This window comes from Procambarus clarkii, chromosome 7, assembly GCF_040958095.1.
Source record: "Procambarus clarkii isolate CNS0578487 chromosome 7, FALCON_Pclarkii_2.0, whole genome shotgun sequence".
Lineage (NCBI taxonomy): Eukaryota > Metazoa > Arthropoda > Malacostraca > Decapoda > Cambaridae > Procambarus > Procambarus clarkii.
This window is the reverse complement of record NC_091156.1, coordinates 6418292-6444987: the sequence shown is the minus strand read 5'-3', so window position 1 is coordinate 6444987 and position 26696 is coordinate 6418292. Positions and strand designations below refer to the sequence as shown.

The following is a 26696-nucleotide window of genomic DNA, read 5'->3' as shown; positions in this document are numbered from 1 at the left end:
AGCGCTAGTAATTAGAACGAACACGTCACCTTACTTCCAAGTACTTTGAATTGATACCCAAAAGACGCAAAAGGCATTCCATTATCCTAATTTAGCTGAAGACTGTTTTCACGAACATATCAGATAAGAAACGCCATAGTAGCGATTAAGACAGGGCAGGTTTTGGGACTTAACCAATCAAAAACAAGATCTCAAAGGTTACTATTGGATAACGAGGACGCGTATATTGCTTACATGGTATCTCTAAATCATCTATGGCCCGTTGCCTGCATGGAAGATTGGCAGAGAAACAGCAGAGAAAGCCATGAAAACATCGAAGGAAGACCAATTTGAATCTAAGGAGTAGTAGGCAACTAACTAAAATGGCGCCAGTTTGTTCCTTTAATTGTCATACTATGTTATCTTGAGGTTATCTTGAGATGATTTCGGGGCTTTAGTGTCCCCGCGGCCCGGTCCTCGACCAGGCCTCCACCCCCAGGAAGCAGCCCGTGACAGCTGACTAACACCCAGGTACCTATTTTACTGCTAGGTAACAGGGGCATTAGGTGAAAGAAACTCTGCCCATTGTTTCTCGCCGGCGCCTGGGATCGAACCCAGGACCACAGGATCACAAGCCCCGCGTGCTGTCCGCTCGGCCGACCGGCTCCTTTGAGTGTTGTGAGTGAGTGTGAGTGTTGTGTGTGTGTCAGTTATTTATTTGTCGGTGTGATATGCTACATTAAAGAGCCTTTGTCACATGATAGCTGATTCCTTGTCGTTATTGTCCGAAAGTAAGATTTAGAAATGTTGACCAAACCAAACACTAGATAGTGAAGGGACGACGAGGCTTCGGTCCGTCCTGGACCATTCTCAAGTCGATTCCCACAATCGACTTGAGAATTGTCCAGGACGGACCGAAACGTCGTCGTCCCTTCACTTTCTAGTATGTGGTTTGGTCAACATATTTCAGCCAAGTTATTGTGACTCCTCGTCTGCACAAGATTTAGAAATGTTCAATAGCGATTGTTCATTCGTTGTAATTATTGTCCCTGCTTATCCTTTCCCCTCATCCAACCCGTCATCATCATCCATCAGCCACACACCCGTCAATTACCCCCTCCCCCCCCACTCATCCACCCGTTGCCCTTCCATCCGTCATCCTCTTCCTTCCTCCTCCTCCCCCCAAATGGTCATCTGGTTCCTCCGCCACCCCCCCTCCTCTTTACCACATATCTGTGAATAAGGAACACACCACAAACTCCCACGTCCCTCCCCACTCACACCTCACACACGCACTCATTACTTCCTCATTCACACCTCATACTTTTCCAGGCACTTTTACCTCACACACTTCACACTCCCCTAACATTTCTCACTCACAAAGCATGGCCTCCTAACATTCATAACTCACAATTCACACCTTACACCCATCTTACGTCACGTAACATCTCACAACCTCCATATATACCTGACTCATAACGCCTAGCATTCCCCCCCCCCCCCCACTCACCAGCTCCCTCACACCATCCCACCAATCTCACGTTCTCTGGCCACTGAACACAACAGTTGAAAGTGAAAAGTTCAGCTCAGCTGAACTTGGAAGCAAATGTTAATAAATAATCTTCATTTGCAATTTCCCACTGCTTCATAATTACCATTCTAATAGCTTCTAACCATTTTTATATTATTTCACATGTTCGTGTTATCTATAAAGAACAAAGATAACAAAAATTTCACGAATTAATCATAGCCTACAACAGTGACTCGACTTTCTGAAAAGTAAATTACCTGAATATTTAAAAATGTTCCCAGTTTTTACTTGAAGCAGCTGTCAGGAAGAGAAATAAAATACACACACACACACACACACACACACACACACACACACACACACACACACACACACACACACACACACACACACGAATTTTCTGAATGGCTACGAGAAACAGATGAAGAACAGGGGCAGATTCACGAACCAGTTACGCAAGCACTTATGAACTTGTACGTCTTTCCTCAATCTTTGCCAGCTTTATTTACAATTATTAAAGAGTTAATGAGCTTAGAAGCACCAGGAGGCTGTTTATAACAATAACAACAGTTGATTGGGAAGTTTTCATGCCTGTAAAGTGTTTAATAAATGTAACCAAAGCCGTCAAAGATTCAGGAAAAATGTACACGTTCGTAAGTAATTGCATAACTGCTTCGTAAATCTGGTCCGAGCCAAAATCCATGATGAAGATTATATTAAGGTGTTTGAGGATAAGAATTTTGCCAGGCACACGAAAGAGTAGAATTTGTAATAAAAGCACTAGGGAAAATATACTATTATACCGATACGACGTTTTCGTGCGAAAGCTTTGAACACCGTACTCACGTGTAAGCTTCATACACTGTACTCATGTGCAAACTGCACACACTGTACTCATGTGCAAACTGCACACACCCTATGCATGCAAAAGGCTTACTACACTGTACTGTGGTAATAACTCTACAGCAGCAGATTTAAATTCTATTTAATGGAGCGAACGAAGTTATAATTTATTACGACGTGGCGAAACAATGTAATTGAATACTAATAAAAAAATTAGAGTGAGTTATTTCATGTGCATTTACGTATATTTTTGGAATGAAATAACTTTTGTCGCTGCTATTATGAGCATCTCTTAAATCACATCGTAGGCAAATAGACAGAAGATATATGGATGAAGTCACAATGTTAGTATTTATATAGTGGGGCTCACAAAATTAACACACACACACACATATATATATATATATATATATATATATATATATATATATATATATATATATATATATATGCAAGCTGCAAGCTTGCAGTTTTATATATTTTATATACAGCTTAATTATTTTATATATAAAACTTTCAGATGAATAAATTAATAACAATGAACAAAAACAGAAATGGGAGTCAATAAAAACACAAGAATGCCATGTGGAACTAGGAAGACACGTAGCATCAATAAATACAGGAAGTAATTTCTTATATTTCGACTGATAATGGTCTCCCAATTTATCAGTTTTGTACAGGAATCATCAGTTATTTTCTCTACTTGCATCCCATCAACTCTTATCTCATCAGCACTCTCCCTTAGATGCCATTCTGTAGCCACATAAAATAACTTTCTGTTTCTTTCTCTACACTCGCAGGACTCTTCCTCAAATATGCATAAGACACCAATCGTTTGTCCTATTCCACTTGAATATCTCTCGCATAAAAAATGTCAATAAATAAGGGACAAATGGCAGAAATCACGACAATAAGAGAGGCGAACTACCAGCATCCCCCACACGTCACTACCTTTATTGGTAACAAGAGTTACGACCGCTTCAGTACTGACCTTCCCCTGGCTCCACCACTCCACCTGCGCACCCAGCTCACACCACAACACCTGCTTACTTACCCTTTATCTGTCCATTTTTCTAAGTTAAGAAAAGCTAACTAGATTAGCAACGATACAACTCCTATTTCTCTATTCTTTAATACTACTTGTGTAATTGATTCTTTTATTGCATTTAAACAATAAACTACTTACTATTATTCTCTCTAAGATTTTGCTATTTAGGAGACTAAGAAGCTAAAGTTATCTAGAAGATTAGTTAGTTCTCTCACATGTGTTTATAAAACCAACTAATACTTATATGTAACAGACTGTTAGATATTGTTCTATAACAAGCCCACGAATAATACCTGGATGAGGTTCAGAGCTTGACTTGTGAAAGCTTGGTCCAACTGGCTGTTGCTTGGAGCAGCCCGCAGGCCCAAATATCCCTGATCACCCCGGCATGTCTTGCAAGAAAAAGTGTCCAGTTTTCCTTGAAGACTTCCATTTTTGTACAGACAAATTTTTGTTATACTTGCAGTGAGGCTATTGAACAACCGAGGACATCTGATGTTCATACAGTGTTCTGTGTCACCTCTCCTCCTCATTGGCTCTATTCTGCATTATTCTTCCGTATCCTTCATTCCAGTATGTTGTTATTTTACTGTGAATATTATGCATAATAGATTGTTTGCCACAAGCCCACTAACAATTATGCCTAATAGATTGTTGAGGAGAGCTCTACCTCAAGTCCACAAATAATTAGGTCTTTCATATAACCGAAAGAGTCAGAGCTCAAACCCCCGCCATCACAACAAGGTGAATACATATTCCCAAATCACACATCTGAAAATGAAGAAAAGACGACGTTTCGATCCGTCCTAGACCATTTTCTTTTTACCTAAATACATAATTTATCAATAAAGGTAAACTATTTGGAGAATAACAATATTTAAATATGAAGCTCAAAATAAAGATAAAGAAATTGGGTTTCTCACGGAAGTAATAGAAAACTTCATCTTCATGTTAGCACATTGGGAAAAAGAGGGTAATGACCCCCTTTAGTTTCCTACCAAACAAAATTGTGGACTACTGTACTGTATATAGTGAGGCCAAGAAATATAGCTTCAAGCTGATATTTAATGTTACAGATTATAGTCGTAAATTTCGGAGATTTAAATGAATATTTAAACTACATTAACTTGAATAATAACAATAATAGCAATCAAAAATAATAGTAATCAAAATAATAATTATTAATAATAAGTAATTTAAATACAAAGCACTGTTGAAGGTTAACCCTGTAGGTGGTGGAAGGTTGTCCTTCAGCTCCTACACCACTTCGGAATGAAGGAAGAGCATTTGACAATGTAGGAAGTTCTCTTGACAATAAAGAAGGACCATTTGATAATGCACAAGGATCCCTTGATAAAGGAGGACCCTTTGATAATTGAGGAGGGCCACTTGGTAATGGAGGAGGACCCCTTGATAATCGAGAAAGATCACTTGACAACGGAGGACGACTGCCCTTCACCACCAAGTGACAACATTTACCCAGGCTTTGGACTCGTGTAGCCCCCAAACGACCCCGCTGGAGACAATGTGAAGAATACTCATAACAAATGGCGTTCTTTTTACCCAACATTTCTAATTTCCCCGACAGTTTGTTCGTCCACCCATCTAGAGCCTTGGGTGAGAGCTGCATGCAGAGCCCTGTGTGCCAGCTGGGTAGCTCTAGTGCCAGATAACAAGTACACAACATCGCTTTAATGATAATCTATGGACCATGACAACTGGGGCGTCTGAGGCTTATTCCGCTGCCAACACCAGACGAGGCGCGCCTTCCTACCACCGACAACCATCAGCACTACAAATATCACCACTACCACCACACGTACCAACACCACCAGCGTCACCTACCGCAACTACCTTCTTTAATCTCGCCATTATTACCAGCATCACTCCTCCAGGACGAGTTTAGGGCACCACAACACCTCTGAACCACCAAGTGTATTATAGAGAGCAACAACTGTACCTTGAGCTACATACCTTTACCTGCTTGGTGGTCTGTGTTCGAAGCTTCAGCCACCGTGAAGATCGCCTCCGGCTTCACCACCATTAGCTGTACGGAGCCTGGGACTGCGATCACCACCCTCCACTCTCAACCACAAGTGTCTTCACCACCAAACACACTCCCTCATCACCACCTTCCCCTGGACCGTGGTCGCCCCCGCCCCCTCCCTAGCAGTACCACCCTCACCAAACACCACTACCACCCCTCCCTCGCTAACCGCCACCCTCCTTCACTAACCATCACTCTCTCTCGCTAACTACCTCCAACCTATCCTAACCACCACACCATCTGACAGCACTCTGGGATCGTAGTCCTAAGGACCAGCCGAGGCAGTAATACGTGGGCAGAAATTCTTTCACCTGATTTCGCTGTTCACCTATCATTAAACAAGTATCTGTGAGGGGTGCTAATCTAAGTCATTTCAAAATTAACTATATCAGCAGACAAAAAGGTTGCTAGTCAATGCATTAGTGGTCGACCTTGGAAATAAATATTGGTAAGTACAAACACACACACACACACACACACACACATACACACACACACACACACTCACACACTCACACACCAGGACCAATAGGCCCCGCTGCCCCTGGGTCGAGCAGTGTAGGTGATGGGACAAACAATAGCAGCACATCTCGGTAATGCCTGAATTTATGGCCCCCAACAATCATTAGCTAAGATAACGCGGCGTCCCGGAATACCACACCAGGCCAGTCTGTCTCTCCGTTGTCGACATGTGGAACTTTTCTGACTGCACAGCTTGGCTGAAAGGTCTAGTTGGTGGAAGTTTGTTACCCAGATGGGAGGTGTGTGTGTGTTTGTGTGTGTGTGTGTGTGTGTGTGTGTGTGTGTGTGTGTGTGTGTCTGAGGGCGCGTGCGTGCGAATCACGTCCAAATTCGTTTGCGGGGTCTCGGCCTACCTCCTGCCCCTAAATACATCTATGTTGATATTTATCTCATGTTATCAAGTCAATGCTATTTGTTCCGTCTCTTCAGTACGATATATATATATATATATATATATATATATATATATATATATATATATATATATATATATATATATATGTATGCGAACAAGCCTGAATGGTCCCCAGGACTATATGCGACTGAAAACTTCGTTGCTCCTGGGAGTATGGGTTCGAGTCACTTCTGGGGTGTGAGTTTTCAGTCATATACATATATATATATATATATATATATATATATATATATATATATATATATATATATATATATATATATAAACTGTTTGTAAATATGAATGCGTGTAAAGAGAGAGAGAGAGAGAGAGAGAGAGAGAGAGAGAGAGAGAGAGAGAGAGAGAGAGAGAGAGAGAGAGAGAGAGAGAGAGAGAGAGAGAGAGAGAGAGACGAGGCAGGGCAGGAGGGACCATGAAGGACTGGTGGTGATAATATGTTTATGGTACCTGGCCGTAAATCTCCCGTTTGGCTTAGTGTTTCAGTGAATCTCAATGAAGTACAAACAAGGATCCCAATGATGCACCCACAGCGCTCCGCCCACAGCGGTCCGCTCACAGTTTATTATTAACATCTTTATTGACAAAATTAATTACAATTTTGCCTAATCTGAGGATTTTGATAGTCTTATTAAATTGAGGTTAATGCTAGTATTCACTGTCACGCAGGACAGAGGGTCATACATAAGACAATAGGCCTAAACTGTTGGCTGAAGCACATATATATCATGGTTACAATCAATGTTTTAATGTGTGGATATGTGAAAACAACTTTCTATTGTGCACTGCCACACAAGGGCAGGGATGGGTTCATAAGTGATACAGCTTAGAATATAAGTAGAAATTGTTCTTCATTCTTTAAAATGGACAAGCAAATTTTGGGTAAATTGTTAGGATGAGTATTAATTTAAGTATTTAAGAGTATTAATTGCACTTATGACCAAAATAAAAGTAAAATAAAATCGCATCTTTAGCTTAAAATAAACCTTCGGTATTTTCCCACACTATAGTATAACCTGTTTTGAAAAAGTGGCGTAATAAAGTTCCTGAATTTGTAACCTAAGTGATTGTTACAGCGAAGTTATTTGTTATTGATAAGCTGAAGCTTGGATGGATCGCCGTATGACGTTGCTTCTCAAGCATTTCATATTTTTTTAGACTGAATTGCAAATGTTCAATTATTATTTTCAGTAGATGGGGTTCCAGACGGTACCCGGATATATATATCTCTATTCTCCATCTCTTTGTTTTCATCTCTCTCTCTCTCTCTCTCTCTCTCTCTCTCTCTCTCTCTCTGTATACTTACATTCCTTATTTCTCATTACACACTTTGCGATATTAGGAAAAATAGACTTTTTTGGGGAACTGATTCATGATTGTATTTGTTTATGCGTATGTAAACACTGTAGTGCAACAGAAAACACCAGACACACAAATAAACACTAACTGAAGGCAATACTGAAGGAAAAGTGTGCAGATAAGAAATTATGATGACATTCTAAATTTTTTTGGAATCGATTTAGTAGACAAATTATTGTTAACAATAAGAAATAGTGGAACGAGGAACCTTTGCAAGAAATTCAAGGTGCAAGTGAACCACTGGAATTATTGTTATATTTTACAGTGTAAGTATAAATATAATAAGCAAAAAAGTCATCCGGTTGAAGCAAATTCTATAAACAGCTTCAATAGGAAAACAAAACAATACGTTCAAAGATTTGGCCAGTTCACCAACGAACCAGTTGCTAGAAAAGCAAGGACCTTTGCTCAGTCCTTTCACCACATGCAGATAAGTACATCTTGGAACGTACACATACACACACATTCATTTTTGGGGCAACACTCGAAGGGGAATTGCCTAATTTAACAGGTAAGTAATATTCAGAGCGAAGAATAGTAGACTAAAGGGATACATGTTGAAAATTGAGACAAAACTGAGTCAAAGAGGTGTCAAAAGGTATTTCTTCAGTATATTGTTTGCAAATAAATTAAATGGATCAGATGAAGAAGTTGTCAATGCACTATATCAAGTACTGATATTATTTACAAAAAAAAAAAGCATGAAAGGGGCTTAAGAGCAAATATTTTTACTTTCAAATACATCTTGGTAAATTTATCCTAGTGAGTAAACAAAGATATGTTGCACGAACTCTGATGCACTTATTAATAAGCAGATAAAAAAAGGAAATCTATTCAGAATCAACAGCAGTCTTAGAGACAAAACTCACAGAAATAATATTAATCAATGCTATTTTCGGCATTCTGTATATGAAGGAAAGAATTGACACAAAGGATACGAGTTACACCTCTGAAAGAAAGATAAGGAATGTAAATAAATACAATGCAGAAACAAATAGTTAGTCTTTGTCATGGGAATCATAAGATAAGTGAAAAGTTGTAATAGTGATAGATTGACCTCCACTGCCTCCACTGAACAAAAGATAGCCAAGTCAAGAACACGAAGATGCAAACAGTGTGTTTAGAAATATCCCAAGGAGCATATTGATAATCAGCTAAATTCCTAATCACTGGTGACCAACTAAGAAGAAATAGGATATAATGGAATGGGATGCATGAGAAGCGGATATAAAACAGATATAAACGAGCCAAACAAGTAGAGAGAGACTTCCTCATACAATATTGCAAGAAGATATATTTAGGAGTGAAAGACACATGTAAAACCTGTCAATAAGATTTGACGTAATGTTTATCTATAGTGGAGGTGACATTGGAAGGATAGCAGAGGAAAGTTCACTGGGGACAAGTGATGATATAGGCACACAGAAAAAAAATTGGAGAATTAGACTGGCATACAGGGGTGAGAATTATGAAAAAAAAAGAATAGAGACTTCCTAGGATAAATTTACTACAAGCGATAATTGGAGATAAATACCACACAGGAAATTTTGAAACTTTGATACTGTACCAGGTAATGAAAGGAGGAAAGCTGAGGAAACATACCAATATTCCAATGGAAAAACTAAATTAATCTGTAGCTCAATATAGATTGCCTCAATGATAAAAGGCGTGTAAATAGAAAATTGATAAATGAACAAAGATTGTATAATACAAAAGAAACGTGACTAATACAACAGGTTGGAAATAAGTACATGAGATACCGACGGAAGTCAGAAGAGGAGCATGGAAATGATGCATCACTGAGAGCACAGGAACAACGAAACAGTTGCCCAGCCATATCAGAAGGAAAAAATGGACAAACAATATATTGCAAGGAAGTATTTTATATAATGACCAAAAGACTTGCAGGAAAATATATTCTATTCTCATGTTCTCTGGCATTACTCCAAAGTCCTATTTTTCCTTCTGGCTTCTTGTCTTCACTCTTAAATTATGCTACTTTACACTTGTTGGGACAGATCTTTTGGTACAATTTCTCTGACAAAGTTTGTAGCTTGTTCACGTTGCTCTGTAGTATCATGCGATCTGGAGAGTTTTTCATATACTGTATAAGGAAAAGTAGGGGTAGAAGGTCTGAACCGAATGGATCCCTTTTAACATTTCCAATCCATTCTTGACATTTCATCTCTCGCTATAATTCTCCGATTCCAGTCTGTCAGGTACTGTCTTGACCAGTCAAGTACGTTCCCAGTTATTTTATCATGTTTTTTTTCAATGTGCAAGTCAGTCTGATATGAGGGGACACTGTCAAAGATTTTTAAGAAGTCTAAGAAATGACACACACAAACACACACACACGGTGTACTGTGTGTGTGTGTGTGTGTGTGTGTGTGTGTGTGTGTGTGTGTGTGTGTGTGTGTGTGTGTGTGTTTGTGTGTGCGCGCGCGCGTATGTAAACGTGTACACAAAAATAATAGAAAAAAACTAGACATACGATATTTGGAAAAATCAATGAAAATTATTTACTGAGGTCTTCAACGACAAAAATAAGTGCTCTCGTGTCAATAGATATTAAAGACAAGTACTACACTCCAAACATATGTAACGGAGCTCACGTAATTTCCCCTGTGTGAGCTCGTCGTACACACCCAACACCGGGCCTCTAATGGAGGTAAAATTCCTTGGCAGGCAACAAGCCTCAGGTGTCCCTGAGGAAGACATCTCTACTAATGGTCAGTTGGACGTTCGTCGCCGGAAAATGAAAGACAGTTCCCACAAAGAGGAAAAAACAAAACTAAAAAATATGTTTCAGGGGGGTTGAATCGTTGTAAGATTCAGTGTTAAATAATAATCTTGGTTGACCCTTAGTACGTGCCATTGTTTTCTTTGGATAATAAGCATATCAACAATTACAGTAAAAATCGATCCCTTGAACTTTATTTTTTAATCGATGACTCACCATTGTACTTGTTCAAAAGTTCACAGGGGCATAATTGAGAGGCTCTCAGGGGAATAGTTTAGGAGGCTCCCATTAGCATAGTTCACGGGGCTCTCATTAGCATAGTTCACGGACTCTCAGGGGCATAGCTCATGGACTATTAGGGGAATGGTTCATTGACTCTCAAGGGCATAATTTAGAAACTCTCAGGGGCATAGCTTAGGGGCTCTCAGGGGCATAGCTAATGACACTCAGGGGCACCGTTAATAACACGGGAATAGTTAAGGGGCTCCTATGGGTATAGTTTATGGATTCTCAGGGGCATAGTTTAGGGGATCTGGGGCATAGTTTAGGGAATCTCATGGGCATAGTTTAGGGGGTCTCAAGGTAATAGTGTAGGGGAAGGGGGGGGGGGGGGAACAGTGAGTGAGAAAAACAGTGTCCGTAATTATTTGATATTGATTTCGGGCTGGAAATAAACGAGTGGGCTTGTAAAGGAAGCCTCCCTTGCCATCTAACCAAGGAACATTAATCATACAGCTCCTGTGTGAATAGATGGGGAACTAATCCACAACACATGTGGGTGCTTCCCACTACTGTGCCTCAACATGTGGGTGCTTCCCTCTACTGTGCATCAACATGTGGGTGCTTCCCTCTACTGTGCATCAACATGTGGGTGCTTCCCTCTACTGTACCACAAGATATGGGTTTGCTTCCCCCAAATATATGTCCCTAATTCACACTGAGAAGTTTTCTTCACTCACACTAAAATCCACACAGTTTCGTGTAGCCCCAATATTGCGCTGGTAAACAAGAGGTCAGTTCTTAAGTTCGTATTTCTATCATATTATCGTGTGTGTATTTATTATTTGTATTTGCAGAACCGAGCTGTAAGCTGTTGGACCTCTCCTTTCTAACCAATTTATTGATCATCTATTATATTTACTAACAGATATTTAATGCACACACATACACATTCCCAGGAAGCAGTCCGTCGCAGCCGTCTAACTCCCAGGTACCTATTTACTGCTAGTTGAACAGAGGCATCAGGGTGAAAGAAACTTTGCTCGTTGGTTTCCGCCTCGGCTGGGAATCGAACCTGGGCCCTTAAGATTACGACTCCTGAGTGCTCTCCATTCAGCCGCGAGGACCCCGTGTTCGTGTGTGTGTGTGTGTGTGTGTTTATGCGTGATAGTATTAGGCAATTTTTTCAGGGATATAATTAATTTACATTACATCTACACAATGCCTACGAGAAGTTTACAATAAACTAAGCAACTCAAATTTTATAAATAATATTAAGCTATAATAAGACAATCAATGGTGTGGTAGTTGCAACCCGTTCTCGCAAATTCGTAAAGTCAATATTGACTTATTAACTACGTGCATAGGTGACATACTAAACATAATAGATACCCTTAAAAAGATTCATAGAAAACACCGACCTTACCTAACCTTGTTAGTATCTTAAGATAAGCATCTTATTGCTTCGTAATTACAATTATTACTTAACCTACACCTATTATAGGTTAGGTAATAATTGTAATTACGAAGCAATAAGATGCTTATCTTAACATACTAAGTAGGTTAGGTAAGGTCGGTGTTTTCTATGAATCTTTTTAAGGGTATCTATTATGTTAAGTATGTCACCTATGCACATATTTAATAAGTCAATATTGACTTATTTAATTTGCGAGAACGGGTTGGGTAGTTACGGTACTGTGTATGTTTAGGGGTGATCCTAGATGTCATGGGTTAGAATTCTGGTCGGTTCATTATGAGTTATTAGAGATTATATATATATATATATATATATATATATATATATATATATATGTACATATATATATATATATATATATATATATATATATATAATATATATATATATATATATATATATATATATATATATATATATATTATTATTATTATTATTATTATTATTATTATATCATAGTCTCTATGACATAACCCATTTAGGATTCGAACCTGGGTGGCCAGGGGTCACCCACCCAACCGCTTGTCCAGTACTAATAGCACTCGACTATCGTGAACTTCTGATAATTACGTCTTATCAGCACACTGTACTACTGCTCGCCCGCTGGCTGCTGGTAGTACATGTGACTGCGGCACTAATGTACCTTATGTGTTGCTTATTGCTAAATCTGTACAAATGAGGTACAATTCTACTCTCTAACACTACGCGGTAAAGGAATGTTGGAGATGTGTTTTACTTAAGGCTTAAAAATACCTTATTTTATCCTGATCATACCGGAATTAAATACTGTAACCCACCTCTCTAAAGTTAACCTTTGAAACAGCAAAGTATTTTTGTTTCCGATTGTTAATGATTATATATATATTCTTAAGACCCCCTTAAACACTTAACAAATATTGACAAAGTTTAGCAAATTACAAACTATTAAATTATTTACCTTTCAAAAAATTTAATACATAATACACGATACACATTACAAAATAAAAATACAATCTATTTATTGTTTCACAAAAACATCAATGAAACTGTACGAGTTAGAAATCTTCATATAAAAAAATATATTATTTTTTTTCCTGATTGCCATATATATATATATATATATATATATATATATATATATATATATATATATATATATATATATATATATATATATATATATATATATATATAATACGTTTATATGTATTAAATGATCAGTTATTTTAATTGTTAACTTGGGAAACAATAGGGTTTGGAGTCCTATTCAAGGAGGATTCTATCTATTCTACCTCCCATCTGAACACTAGACTCTAATTTCTAGACCATATATATATATATATATATATATATATATATATATATATATATATATATATATATATATATATATATATATATATATATATATATATATATATATATATATATATATATATATATATATATATATATATATATATATATATATATTGGTAGCAGTCTTTTCTGTAGACATATATTATTAAATATGACCGAAAAAGAAGATTAATATTCTTACTTATCTTACCTTAATCTTACTAATCTTAAAGTAAGATTATTAATCTTACTTTTTCGGTCATATTTAATAATATATATATATATATATATATATATATATATATATATATATATATATATATATATATATATATATATTTAGACCAAGAGAAATCACACTTCTGAGGGTCTCAAGAATCGCGCAGCTATATATTGGCGCTGAAGCTACATCAAATTATTGTCATTAAAGTAATCTTAAGAAATTTTAAATTAATTTCTAATGAACCCAGTCAAGAATCGCTTTGAAATAAGCAATTTATTCTTGCAAGAGAATCGAATTAATAATTCGTAATAAAAGCGATGTTTCTTAGCCGAGCACTAATTATGAGTAACCTAACAGATTTTCTACAATTCGAAATTAGCAGCGGTGATTAACTAGCCTGATAAAGCCGAGAAATACTAAGAATTCTTTACTAATTCCTGCAAATCCTGTCCCCCATTGCAAGAGATGTTAAGTAATTCCCATTTATTCTCCGTAAAACTTTACAGTAATCCTAAACAGAATTACATAAAAAAAATCATTAATCTACCGTAAATCCAACCAGAGAATCTCCAGTCAAAGAGTCACGAGAATCCTTCATTAATCCCAAATTGCCAAGAGCCGACAGCGGCCTAAGCTAGACGAAGAGCCCGCGTAACTAGGTCGGACGTTTGCGTCGGGCTTGACTCCATTCTGCCGTTTCATTGGCCACCTCTAGTTCTGTCTTGCTTCATTGGCAACCTCTAGTTCTGTCTATCTTGCTTCATTTATCACCTCTAGTTCTTTCTATCTTGCTTCATTGGGAACCTGTCCCAATGTCCCAATGAAGTTCTGTTTATCTTGCTTCATTGGTCATCTCTAGTTCTGTCTATTTAGCCTCAAGTTACTATTCTGAACTTCAAATCAAACACAAATTGCTTTCATATGCCCCTTTTTCTTAATTTTACACACAGCGACAATGAAGATTAAATAATATTTCTTTGGAATTGAATTTCCTTTTCGCCAAACTCAAGTTTTGACTTTTAACAAACTTTGCCCAACCTCTATACTTTGTTTTCAAACTTACACATATCACCGAGTGGTGTCATGGTATTTCAATTGTCTCTTCAAATAAAACCACAAGTTTGTGGAAGTTTATAAATTTGCTCAATGACACTTTTGGTTTAGAAAATTTATTTCCCATCAAAATACACTAATGATTTAAATGTATTAATATTAATATTATTATTAATATTATTATTATTAGTATTTAAAAATAATTGCTGCTGCTGCTGTTGTAATTTAGTATATTTTAAAAGGACAGCTATCTTGTTTAGCAACATTAATATTATTATTATTTATATTATTAATTTTGATTAACTTATCAATATTAATACAAATATTTTCAATAGCATTTTTAGGGTGTGTGACTAGACTGTGTTTGATTATGAAGAGAGGTTAATGTTACCTGTACGAGGGCTATGGATATGGCGATGCCTCGTAATAATGCTGATTACTACTTGATTATTTCAGTATACGTGTATACTGCCCGCTCTTTGATCATTGTACGAGCATGCTGCTCTCTACTTCATTATTGTATGATAAATATGACGCGTTTCAATTTGTATGACAAAACAAATACAATATTTTAATTTGATTGAGTTTTGGCCTCTGGACTTTCTATTACTCAGGGAAAAATTTAGGTATGTTTTTGTCTAACTATTTACTTCCAAATTCGCTGGATTCCCCATATAGAAGGCCCTCGTTAATTTATATATTTCTTATGTTATTTAGTCTTAGGTTCCAGGGGATCCTGAAGTCGATATCTTAGTGTGGCTTTTGGTTTCATTATTTTCTGTGATAAAGATTTGAATATTTATTCAGGTGAGTTTGGCAAGTGATAATTATATTTCTATGGATTTACACTCAAAAATTAATCATTCAGTGTATTGTTTAAACAACTATCAAGAGATTGCTTTTCAATTAAGTGTTAAAAAAAAAGTTTTTATTTGCTATATAAATGCCAGCGTCCTAAGTCTTTAATTCGGTCTGGTTTCTTTATATTTAATTAATTTTCAGAAAGCTGTTGCTGTATATTTTGAATTTGGCTATTATCGTGATGACGAAACAATGTTGAAAATATTGTATGCTTAGTTGCACAAACGCTGTACACACACACACACACACACACACACACAGCCACAGAGAGGCTGTGTGGCTGAATGGAGAGCACTTGGGACTCGTAATCTTAGGGTCCGGGTTCGATCCCCGGTGGTGGCGGAAAACAAATGGGCAGTGATGCCCCTGTATTCACCTAGTGTATTCAAAACAAACTCACCCTAATGCCCCTGTTACCTAGCAGTAAATAGGTACCTGGGAGTTAGACAGCTGTTATGGGATGCTTCCTGAGGTGTGTGTACGAAAAAAAATCCGTTGATTGACAGTTAAGAGGCGGGCCCAATGAGCCAGAGCTCAACCCCTACAAGCACAATTAGGTTAATACTAGGTGAATACGCACACACACATGACTTCGTTCCTCTCACTGTTTGCTGATGAGGCAAAAATTATGGGGAGGACTAAGACAGAGGGAGATAGTATGAGGCTACAAGATAACCTAGACAAACTGAATGAATGGTCCAATAATTGGCTGCTGAAGTTCAACCCAAGTAAATGATAGATAATAAAACTAGGTGATAGAAACATTTCAGGACACAGAAATGGGTAGAAAACGGGTGGTAGAAGCTTGTCGGACACAGGATACCGAATGGGAGATGAAGTCCTTCATAAAACGGACAGAGAGAAAGATCTAGGAGTTGATATCACGGCAAACCTGTCTCCTGAAGGCCACACCAAAAGAAAAGTCTCAGACACATATGCGAGGCTGGCTAACATCAGGACTTCCTTCGGGAACCTTTGTAAGGAATCATTCAGAACCTTGTATGCCACATATGTAAGACCAATCCAATCCTGGAGTATGTGTATGGGCTCCAGCACGGAGCCCATACATTGTCAAGTATAAGACTTAGCTGGAAAATGTTCAGAGGTATGCCACTACGCTAGTCACAAACCTAAGAGGCATGAGTTACGAGGAAAGGCTGTGTAAAATAACCTCGCAATCGCTGGAAGACAGGAGAGCTCGGGGAGACTTGATCGTTACCTACAAAATTCTCAAGAGGAATTGATAGGGTACATGAAGATAAACTGTGTAACACAGGTTGTACGCGAACACTGGGACACAGGTGGAAACTGAGTACCCAAATGAACCAAAGGGACGTTAGAAAGAACTTTTTCAGTGTCAGAGTAGTTAACAGATGGAATGCCTTAGGCAGTGATGTGGTGTAGGCAGACTCCATACACAGTTTTGCAAATGTAAATATAATAGAGCCCAGTAGGCTCAGGAATCTCATCAACAGTTGATTGACAGTTGAGAGGCGGGACCAAAGAGCCAGAGCTCAACCTCCACAAGCACAACTAGGTGAGTACTAGTGGTTCAAGAGCTAGAAATCGATCCTACAGGCACAAATAGGTGAGTACACACACACACACACAAACACACACACACATACACACACACCACATATAAATACATATTTAATCATGGATAATTTGATTAAATTTATGTTCTTGCAGGATATTTATACCCTTAGAATATAGAAAAAAATATATATGATGATCATCCCCGATATTAATTGCAAAGTTGTCTGGGTGTTGCCAAACCAGAGTGCAGACACCGGAAGTATTTACGGGTAATAATTAATGGGGTAAGATTCACCACCACACCGAACAAGGCAAGCGTATATCGCCCTCATTTGGCAGGATATTTGTGAGATTGCAAAGACTTGTCGGACAGAGGAAATGGCTACACTCTGAAAACTAGCTTAAATCGATCTGTTACCTCGAAGCTGGGAACAACACCGTCTCTCACATGAGCGGTATTCGAACACTGATCCCTTGGACTGCTTGGCCAGTGAAAGCCATTACTGCTCTGCCAGCTATAATTGACATCAATATTTTTTATGTGTGATTTCCTCCGAGGATAAGGGTCCCCTCCCCTTCTTCCAGTCAGTGGTGATACTTCCTTATATATATATATATATATATATATATATATATATATATATATATATATATATATATATATATATATATATATATATATATATATAACTGAAAACTCACACCCCAGAAGTGACTCGAACCCATACTCCCAGAAGCAACGCATCTGGTATGTACAAGACGCCTTAATCCACTTGACCATCACGACCGGACATAATGAGGTGATAGCCGAGGCTATTTGAACCACCCCACCGCCGGCACTCGGATAGTTATCTTGGGCATAGCATTTAATAACTATCATAACTATCCGAGTGCCGGCGGTGGGGTGGTTCAAATAGCCTCGGCTATCACCTCATTATGTCCGGTCGTGATGGTCAAGTGGATTAAGGCGTCTTGTACATACCAGATGCGTTGCTTCTGGGAGTATGGGTTCGAGTCACTTCTGGGGTGTGAGTTTTCAGTTGCATATGTCCTGGGGACCATTCAGGCTTGTTCGCATATATATATATATATATATATATATATATATATATATATATATATATATATATATATATATATATATATATATATATATATATATAAGGAGCAGGGAATATTGTAGGGACCCATAACCTTGGAGAAGAGAATAAAGAGCATTCAGAGAATAGCTTGTCGTTTAACTCTAAACGCTTTAAATATTCACGTCTACTCCTACCCTCATCTATATATATATATATATATATATATATATATATATATATATATATATATATATATATATATATATATATATTTATGTATTAATAAATATTATATTACATAAATTAAATATAATTTATAAATATATTGTATTATGTATTATATATATATATATATATATATATATATATATATATATATATATATATATATATATATATACAGTATACACAATTATCTCTCTCTCTCTCTCTCTCTCTCTCTCTCTCTCTCTCTCTCTCTCTCTCTCTCTCTCTCTCTCTCTCTCACACACTCACTCACTCACTCTCTCTCTCTCTCTCACTCACTCACTCACTCACTCACTCACTCTCTCTCTCTCTCTCTCTCTCTCTCTCTCTCTCTCTCTCTCTCTCTCTCTCTCTCTCTCTCTCTCTCTCTCTCTCTCTCTCTCTCTCTCATTGTGATCGCTCGTTGAGGCAATAAAAATATTCCCTATGTTTACAACCATTCTTTACCTTCAGAGCGCAGAGAACGGAGGAAGTGCATGTAGGAAAGGAAGAGAGAATGACAGGGAGATGAAGCAAGGGAGAGACTGAAGGAGAGATGGAAGGACGGAGGAAAGGTGAAAGTGAGCTAGAGATAGAAGGAAAGAGGGGGGGGGAAGAATTGGGAGATGCGATGGAGAAAGAAGATTACAAAAATTGGGAGAAAAGAATCAAGGTAGATGGGATCGACAAAAAATTTGAAAGAGCATAGAGACAGAGTGAGACAGACAGACAGAGATGGGAGGGGGGGGGGGGCATGGTCGGAATATAAGCAGAAAAAAATGAAGGTCATCTTAATACATCAGAGAAGCAGACAGACTATCGAGCACAAAGCCAGGATTCAGGCTGAACTTCCAGCAAGGCAACATAACCCCCACCCCCACACACACACACCCCAAACAAACCCTTCCTCCTCCATTGCTATAAACTGAGAACAAGAATGAATCATACACAACTACCCAACGCGTGGGAACGAAAGCGCTCGCTAAGATAATTTATAGTATTATTCCTTAGTTGAGCCCAACATGATCGAAGGATGATTACAGCTCACTGCAATTTATCCCTTCGCTCTTTAAGTAAAGCGCCGTGTTTTCAGGAAAGTGCTCAACCACAAACAAGTTCCAATATTTTTTTCTGTTACTTATATTCTTCAAATTTGTAACTTTTTCTATAACAGAATATATATATTATATATATATATATATATATATATATATATATATATATATATATATATATATATATATATATATATATATATATATATATATATATATATATATTCTGTTATAGAAAAAGTTACAAATATAAATATACAATACTACAAATATAAATATATAATACTTTAAATGTGTCTTCAACTCTCACGTCAACAAAATGGTTCTCATCTTCGTGTGATTTTGTCAGTGGATATATTGATCAAATTTACAGATTGTATGAATTGTGTATTATTTGGATGCTGATACAACGGAGTAAAATGAATAAACTTAAATAAACGGATGGTAAAAAAAATATAGAAGTACTGTATTTTGACATCAAATAAAATAAAAATATAGAACCAAACTGAGTACTAACAAAAACAAAAAGACACGTCATAAAAAAAGTTATACAGACAAATTCTTCAATCGCATCTGAAATGGCTTAAACCCCCATAAACAACTATAGAAATGAAGCCATAGTATTTATTTTTTTAGTCCGGCTTCGAGAGCTAGACAGAGACTCTGGTGGTCTCGTGGTGTTGCTGGGCACACAAGGCAGGGTGTATATATAGGGTAGAGCACATCATGGCCGCAATGAACAAGCCAGCAGCCGCTTAAGCAAGGAAGGGAGGGAAGGAAAGAAAGATAGCAATTAATGTTAATTATTATCAAGAAATTCATCGCTGTGCAAAGATGCACTTTGGTAGTCCAGCCTGGCCAGCGACCTGTATTATTAGTGAAACTTTATTTTATATATATATATATACATATATATATATATATATATATATATATATATATATATATATATATATATATATATATATATATATATATATATATATATATATATATTCTCAGCCCTTAACGAGGATCCAGGCTACAAATAAAGCCAAAAGCAGCAGCTAGAGGGACACAAGTCATCGTAAAATCATTACCAAACTTAATTCTGAGGGAAGTGTACACTCCATAAATCCATCCCTTGGCCAACATCCCCAGGGGCTCACTCCTCCCCACCAACCTCAGGAGACAAGCAATGAAAAACCATAGGCTTGAAAATAGCTGAAGGGGGTTTGGGGGGATGGGGGCGGTGATGGCGGCCGCGGCGCTGGTGGTGTTAGTGATGGTGGTGGTGGTGGTGGTGGTGGCGTTGATGAGGGTGATGGTGGTGGTAGCGCTGGTGGTGATGATTGTTGTGGTAGTAATTTTACGTGGATGTGCTAATGAATGTAAGCTGATGTTAAGTTTGGATTGTGTAATAATAGTGTTTGTAATAGTGATGCTATAAATTATATTGACGGTTTTGGTGGTTGTGGTGATAATTAGCTCGTAACGATGGTGTGGGTAAGAGCTACTATATCTGGTTATGGGAGTGGTTGTGGTAAGTATGGTGAAAGGACTAGAGTTTGGGGGGGGGGGAGGTTGTAGTTCAGGAAGTAGATAGTAGATATGATGGTAGTTATAGTGTGTTGCGGTCAGTGTTAATTTTGTGAAGGGAAATGGTTGTAGAAATTATTGGGTGGTGTAGAAATTGTGCTATGGTGTAGTGTGGCGCATGTGATGTTGTTGCTGGAGGTGGTGCTAGTTCTGGTGTTAGTGGTGCTGGTGGCATGATGGATTTCGATGTTGTGTTTATGATGATGACGTAGTGTGTGGTTGTATTAGCGATGGTGGTGGAGATGACCATGGTGGTTGTGGTGGTAAAGCAGATATTGGCTAGGATGAACATTACTGTGTGTAATGACAGTGATTTTGGAGGTAAGAACACTGTGGGTAATAAAATAATAGTGATGAATTAGGTTGTAGAGGCAATGGTGGTGGTGAGGCAGGTTTAGTTGTGAGTTTCACTGTTGTGGTAGAGCTGGGTAGTTCTAAGTGGGATAATGACCGATGTAGTAATCATGATGGCGGTAGAGTGGGTGGTGTTGATTCTTAAGATGGTGGCGGTTGTCTGGAGAGAAAGCGGTGGTTCTCAAGTTGACGGTGGTAGCGATGGTGATCAAGGAACTGGTGGTTGTTATTGGTAGTGAGGACGATGTTGGTGAAGGGGAATGGTGAGGAGAGCGCTGGTGAGGTGGTGGAACAGGTGGTAGTGGTGCCAGAGAGAAGTTTACATACATTTGCTTCATCCTGATAATTTATTGCACTTCCTTCTACCCCTTTGCCCTCTCCCTAACCTTACTCCCCCCAACCCTCTCTCTCTCTCTCTCTCTCTCTCTCTCTCTCTCTCTCTCTCTCTCTCTCTCTCTCTCTCTCTCTCTCTCTCTGAATTATCTAGCTATTAGGCATAACGAATTTATATAATCAGCATGTTTTATATGAAACAATTCTTGACTAGGCCAGGCAAGTATGGGTTCTACCAGTGTGAAAAGAGTTGGACTTGCAAAGTCGTCCATTAAAAAATAAATAAAAAATAATTATATATATATATATATATATATATATATATATATATATATATATATATATATATATATATATATATATATTATTTTTTGTATAAATATTTTTTATTTATATTTTAATGGACGACTTTGCAAGTCCAACTCTTTTCACACTGGTAGAACCCATACTTGCCTGGCCTAGTCAAGAATTGTTTCATATTAAACATGCTGATTAAATATATATGCCCCTCACTTTTAAGAAATTCGTAGATGTTCAGTTCATCAATGAGGACTTGCTTGGGCAGCAACGCCAAAGCATCAAACAACGGTTGTCGAGCTATTTTACAGACTGCTGTGGGTCGGTTGGTAGAGGAATCTGCCCTACGAGCGATGCTACTGGACAATGGTTTCCATCCCTGGCCGTGGTAGGTTACTGTGTGTGTGTGTGTGTGTGTGTGTGTGTGTGTGTGTGTGTGTGTGTGTGTGTGTGTGTGTGTGTGTGTGTGTGTGTGTGTGTGTGTGTGTACTCACCTAGTTGTGCTTGCGGGGGTTGAGCTCTGACTCTTTGGTCCCGCTCTGTAGGTACGTTCGTGTGTGATTTTGTTATTTTCTGTTAAATATATAATTTGTATTTATGATTACTTTCCCTATTTTTTTTTACACACATGCATTTCTAAAGCAAAAATAAATGTCAAAGAAGTTCTTAATATATTATTGTTATTTCAATTTTTCTTGAAATATATTATTAACATGTTTTTAATGAGGATGTGTTTGAAAAAATATACAAGAACCGCCCCCACGTGTACTACTGACTGTTGATCTGAGAATGTATTTTGACAATTTTGGATTTGTCCTCGGCTTTACAAGTGATAGTTTAGAACATTCATTTGCACGCACATACACTCTACACATACCTATTCACATTATACACAGACTATACATACACAAACATGTGCACATGAATACACACACACATACACACAAACACAATCAGCCATATTCACACACATACGTGCACACGCAAGCAAGCACACACACACACACACACACACACATACACACACACACACACAATTTCTCACTAATGACTATCAAATTGGTGACATGGCACTTTGTCCAGTGGTGACGAACGACCTAATTCATGACACTCCTGGCCCCTGTGCCATTCCATTATTAACCAGTTATTAATATTATTAGTATTTAAACCCCAGTTGTGTTTGATCGGCCATTTTGCATTCACATCGGATTATTTTTTATAAAGAAAAACTGCTTTCGTAGGTGTCAAAAATGTGATGATGAAGGTGTCAATCCAGAAGGTGTCAATAGTGTTATCCTGGAGGTGTCAATAGTGTTATCCTGGAGGTGTCAATAGTGTTATCCTGGAGGTGTCAATAGCGTAAATACCAATGAGGGCGTTGAGTGGTGTCCATGGTGTACTAATCCTGAGTACCCATGGTGTGATGTACAAGGCCTGGCCGACCATTCAGGACAATAACAATTGAAAAATCAATAGCGAAATGGTCTCAAAATGTCCTCTTATAGCGTTGTGTACTCAACAGCGAAATACCGATTTTCTATGGCGGTATACCAAACCGACGATATTGTATACTCAAGCCCTTGCTCTCCAGCGATATATCGAAGCGACCACCCACCAGCGATATACCAGGGAGTATGCCCACCAGCGATATATACCGCGAGGTCGTCATAGAACATTTCTTTAACATAAAAACCAGTAATTTGTTTTCAGCTTTTCTCTAGGCCTTCTATTCTACTCAGCATAATTCTGAACACTGTTACATTTTATTCTTTCTAATTGTTAAAATGTGTAATAATTGTTTTTATCATTCACAAAGTGACTGTCCAAATTTAATTAATAATTACATGAAAGCGAACGCCATGGTGAGAATTTAACACACAAATATTCAAGATCACTCGAGCCATAAAACATCCGGCAATTATGACCACCGCCCAGGGAAGACTTAAGATCCACAAATGGCATTAGAGAAGGGTGATGGTTCTGCCATAAATTTTCTCCGGGGGTCTGAGCCCGCCCCGTCCTCTCTTGGCATCCTCATCCGAGGAGAAAAACTGCCATAGACTGACAATGTTTACCAGAACTTTATGACGCGAAGAGAATTATGTAATAACACGCACGATAAAAATTAACACAAGCGCGTGGCAGGTGGTGGTTTTGTCCGATATGGTGAAGAGTATGCAACATCCTGCTTGCAAGAGGTCATTATATTTCGTGTAACAAACAAAAAATGGTGGATTGTGCTTGTGTAAAGATCATTAACGTGGTAATATGGAGCTTCGTGATTCTCTTGTTCGGTATTCAGACGGCCCGCGCTCTGACACTCGTAATTAGATAAATCAATAGACACATCTGAAATATCAAGTCAGGTCTACACCGGGAAAACGTTACCTTGGCAAAGTGATGACACAGGCATGGAGGAAAGGAATATTTTTTGGTTCACTTTGTTCAATTAATTATTTCATTCACACCAACTTTTAGCGAGAGTGCGAACTTTCCTCTGGCATTTTTGGAGTTTTAAATTACTGACATATACATTGTTGGTGATCAGTTAGACGTGTTTATCGGTCGCTAAGAGCGCTGCTTGAGAAGAAAGAGGGCACACACAAACAATCGACTGATGGCCTTACTGAATCTCCCATCTGAGATTATTAACTTTTTTAAATCAGCATTGTGGATCATTAACAGACATTCCCGCATTGAACGACGTCTTACAACACCACTGCCCAACATTAATCATTGCACATGCAACCTGAAATGTCCATGACCCCATTATCTATTTAAGATTTCACCTTTTGAAAAAAAATCCTACCGTGAATGTCTTCACTTTTGCAATAATTTTTTGTTATGCCTGGGGGGAGGGGGAGGAGGGTTGAGAGAAGGAAGGAAGGAAGGAAGGAAGGGAAGGAGATGAAATGTTTTGCCACTCTTTAGTCGTAAATTTCCTGCAAATCTATTTCTTGTCAATTTGTCAAGAGGGGCACCGCAGTTGACTCATTAAGAGCGTGGCTACTGTGGAGACAACGCCTCGCCAAGCCTCAAACCCTTCCGCGCGCGGGTCACCCTCCTCCCAGGACACAATTTATGACTCCCCGCTTTACCCAACCTGCTCGTTCTTGTGGTTACGGCTCTTGAAAGAGTGGGTTAGGTCTGTTGGGAGCATCTTTATGACTTTATGGACTGTTTAGAGGCGGCGAAAGGATTGTTAAAGCAGGTGATGAGGTGGTGAGGAGCAGTGTGGGTTGGGGCTACCAATCGAGTGTTGCGGCCACTGGTGAGTTCTGAGCGACCGAGCCGTGCACCGGGGAATATTTACGACGGCGGCCGCTCATGTGTGAGTGTGTGTGGCTTTTGTTGGCCTCCGCTTGACCTGCTGCGGAAGAAATGCCCTCTGGTACGGGGGCTGTCATGCAATTTCATAAAGCATTAAGAGTTACTGAGAGACTGAAGGAGAGCAAAGCAGTTATTATAAGTGATATAATAGGGGTCGGGGCGCGAGGCTCCCGAAGAAGAGTGGGCGAGACCCGTGGAAAGGAGGGGTGGCTAATGTGTCACGGGTGAGCAAGAGAACATTAAAACCCGCACATGGCGGGTCTCTGAAACAACCTGTTCACGACAGATTTATGTGGTTACTCACTCTGGCCGAGGTGGACTCTCTTCATCCAGGGGTAAATTTGTGGCTGGGACTTGGTGGTGGATGAGCCCCCCGAGCTTCCAGAGGCGCCCTCCAGACTCTCTCCGCCTTCTGCACCATCGCCGCCTCCGCCGGTAGTGCTGGTGCCTCCTCCACCGCCCTGACTAGAGCTGTTCTGCTCGGAGCCACTTCCTGAGCTACTCGAGCCTGGCCCACTGCCGCCAGCTGACACGGACAGGTCCTGCGGGGAGCCTACTGGGTTGGCAGAGGACTCGGGCGTGGAGGCGAACTTGCAGGAGGCAGAGGAGGTGGATGCCTGCGGCGTGGAGGCAGGCGAGGAGGATGTCTGGTGTAGGCGACCCTGCACGGAGGGCCCTGGTGTGGTGTTCCCGCCGGAGCCGCTCGGGGTGCCCACTGATGACCCCGACGCTGCAGACGCTGAAGTCCCCGAGGCTCCGCTACTGCCGCCGCCGGAGAATTCGCTTCCGTTTGGAACGATTGAGATTCCGGAAGGTGTGTAGCCTCCATACTGCAGTGGAGGCGAGTAGCAATTGTTGTAACTGTTGAGGGAAGTACCGTAGTAGTCTGTGTTCACGACACTGGCGTCCTGTCCGCGCTGCCCGTAGCAGGCGGACATAGAGTTCACGAACTGATAGGAGCTCATCGCGGAAGTCCGCAGGTGATTTGCTCCTCGAGTGCCCTTCTGTCCACTGTTCTACCCAATGTTGATGAATTATGGCGACACTACTCGAAGGAAAACCTCTCTAGCACTTGCACATTACTCCATTTATGGGCTGGGAATACTAGCACGTGACCGACAGCGACCAATAGGAATGGCCGCATGAGTGGAGGTTAACAAGATAATGAGAGTGGTAGCGGGCGCAACGAGGTGGCCCGACCCGCGGACCCTGCGCGAGCCTTGCACCCCACTCCGAGCCTCCGACCACCGTCTCCGTCCGGATAAATTA

The 26696-nt window shown here is 39.1% G+C and overlaps 1 protein-coding gene across 1 annotated transcript in view; it reads right to left on the bottom strand.

Moving 5' to 3' along the window:
- Positions 1-26696, bottom strand: part of LOC123761476 (Sex combs reduced) — a 136622-nt gene that overhangs the window by 109726 nt on the left and 200 nt on the right. The window contains exon 1 of the mRNA XM_069312272.1: positions 25732-26696. This exon is cut by the window's right edge and continues 200 nt beyond it. Within this exon, the coding sequence (XP_069168373.1) occupies positions 25732-26392 (661 nt within the window). The 5' untranslated portion in view covers positions 26393-26696. The remainder of the gene's footprint in view (positions 1-25731) is intronic.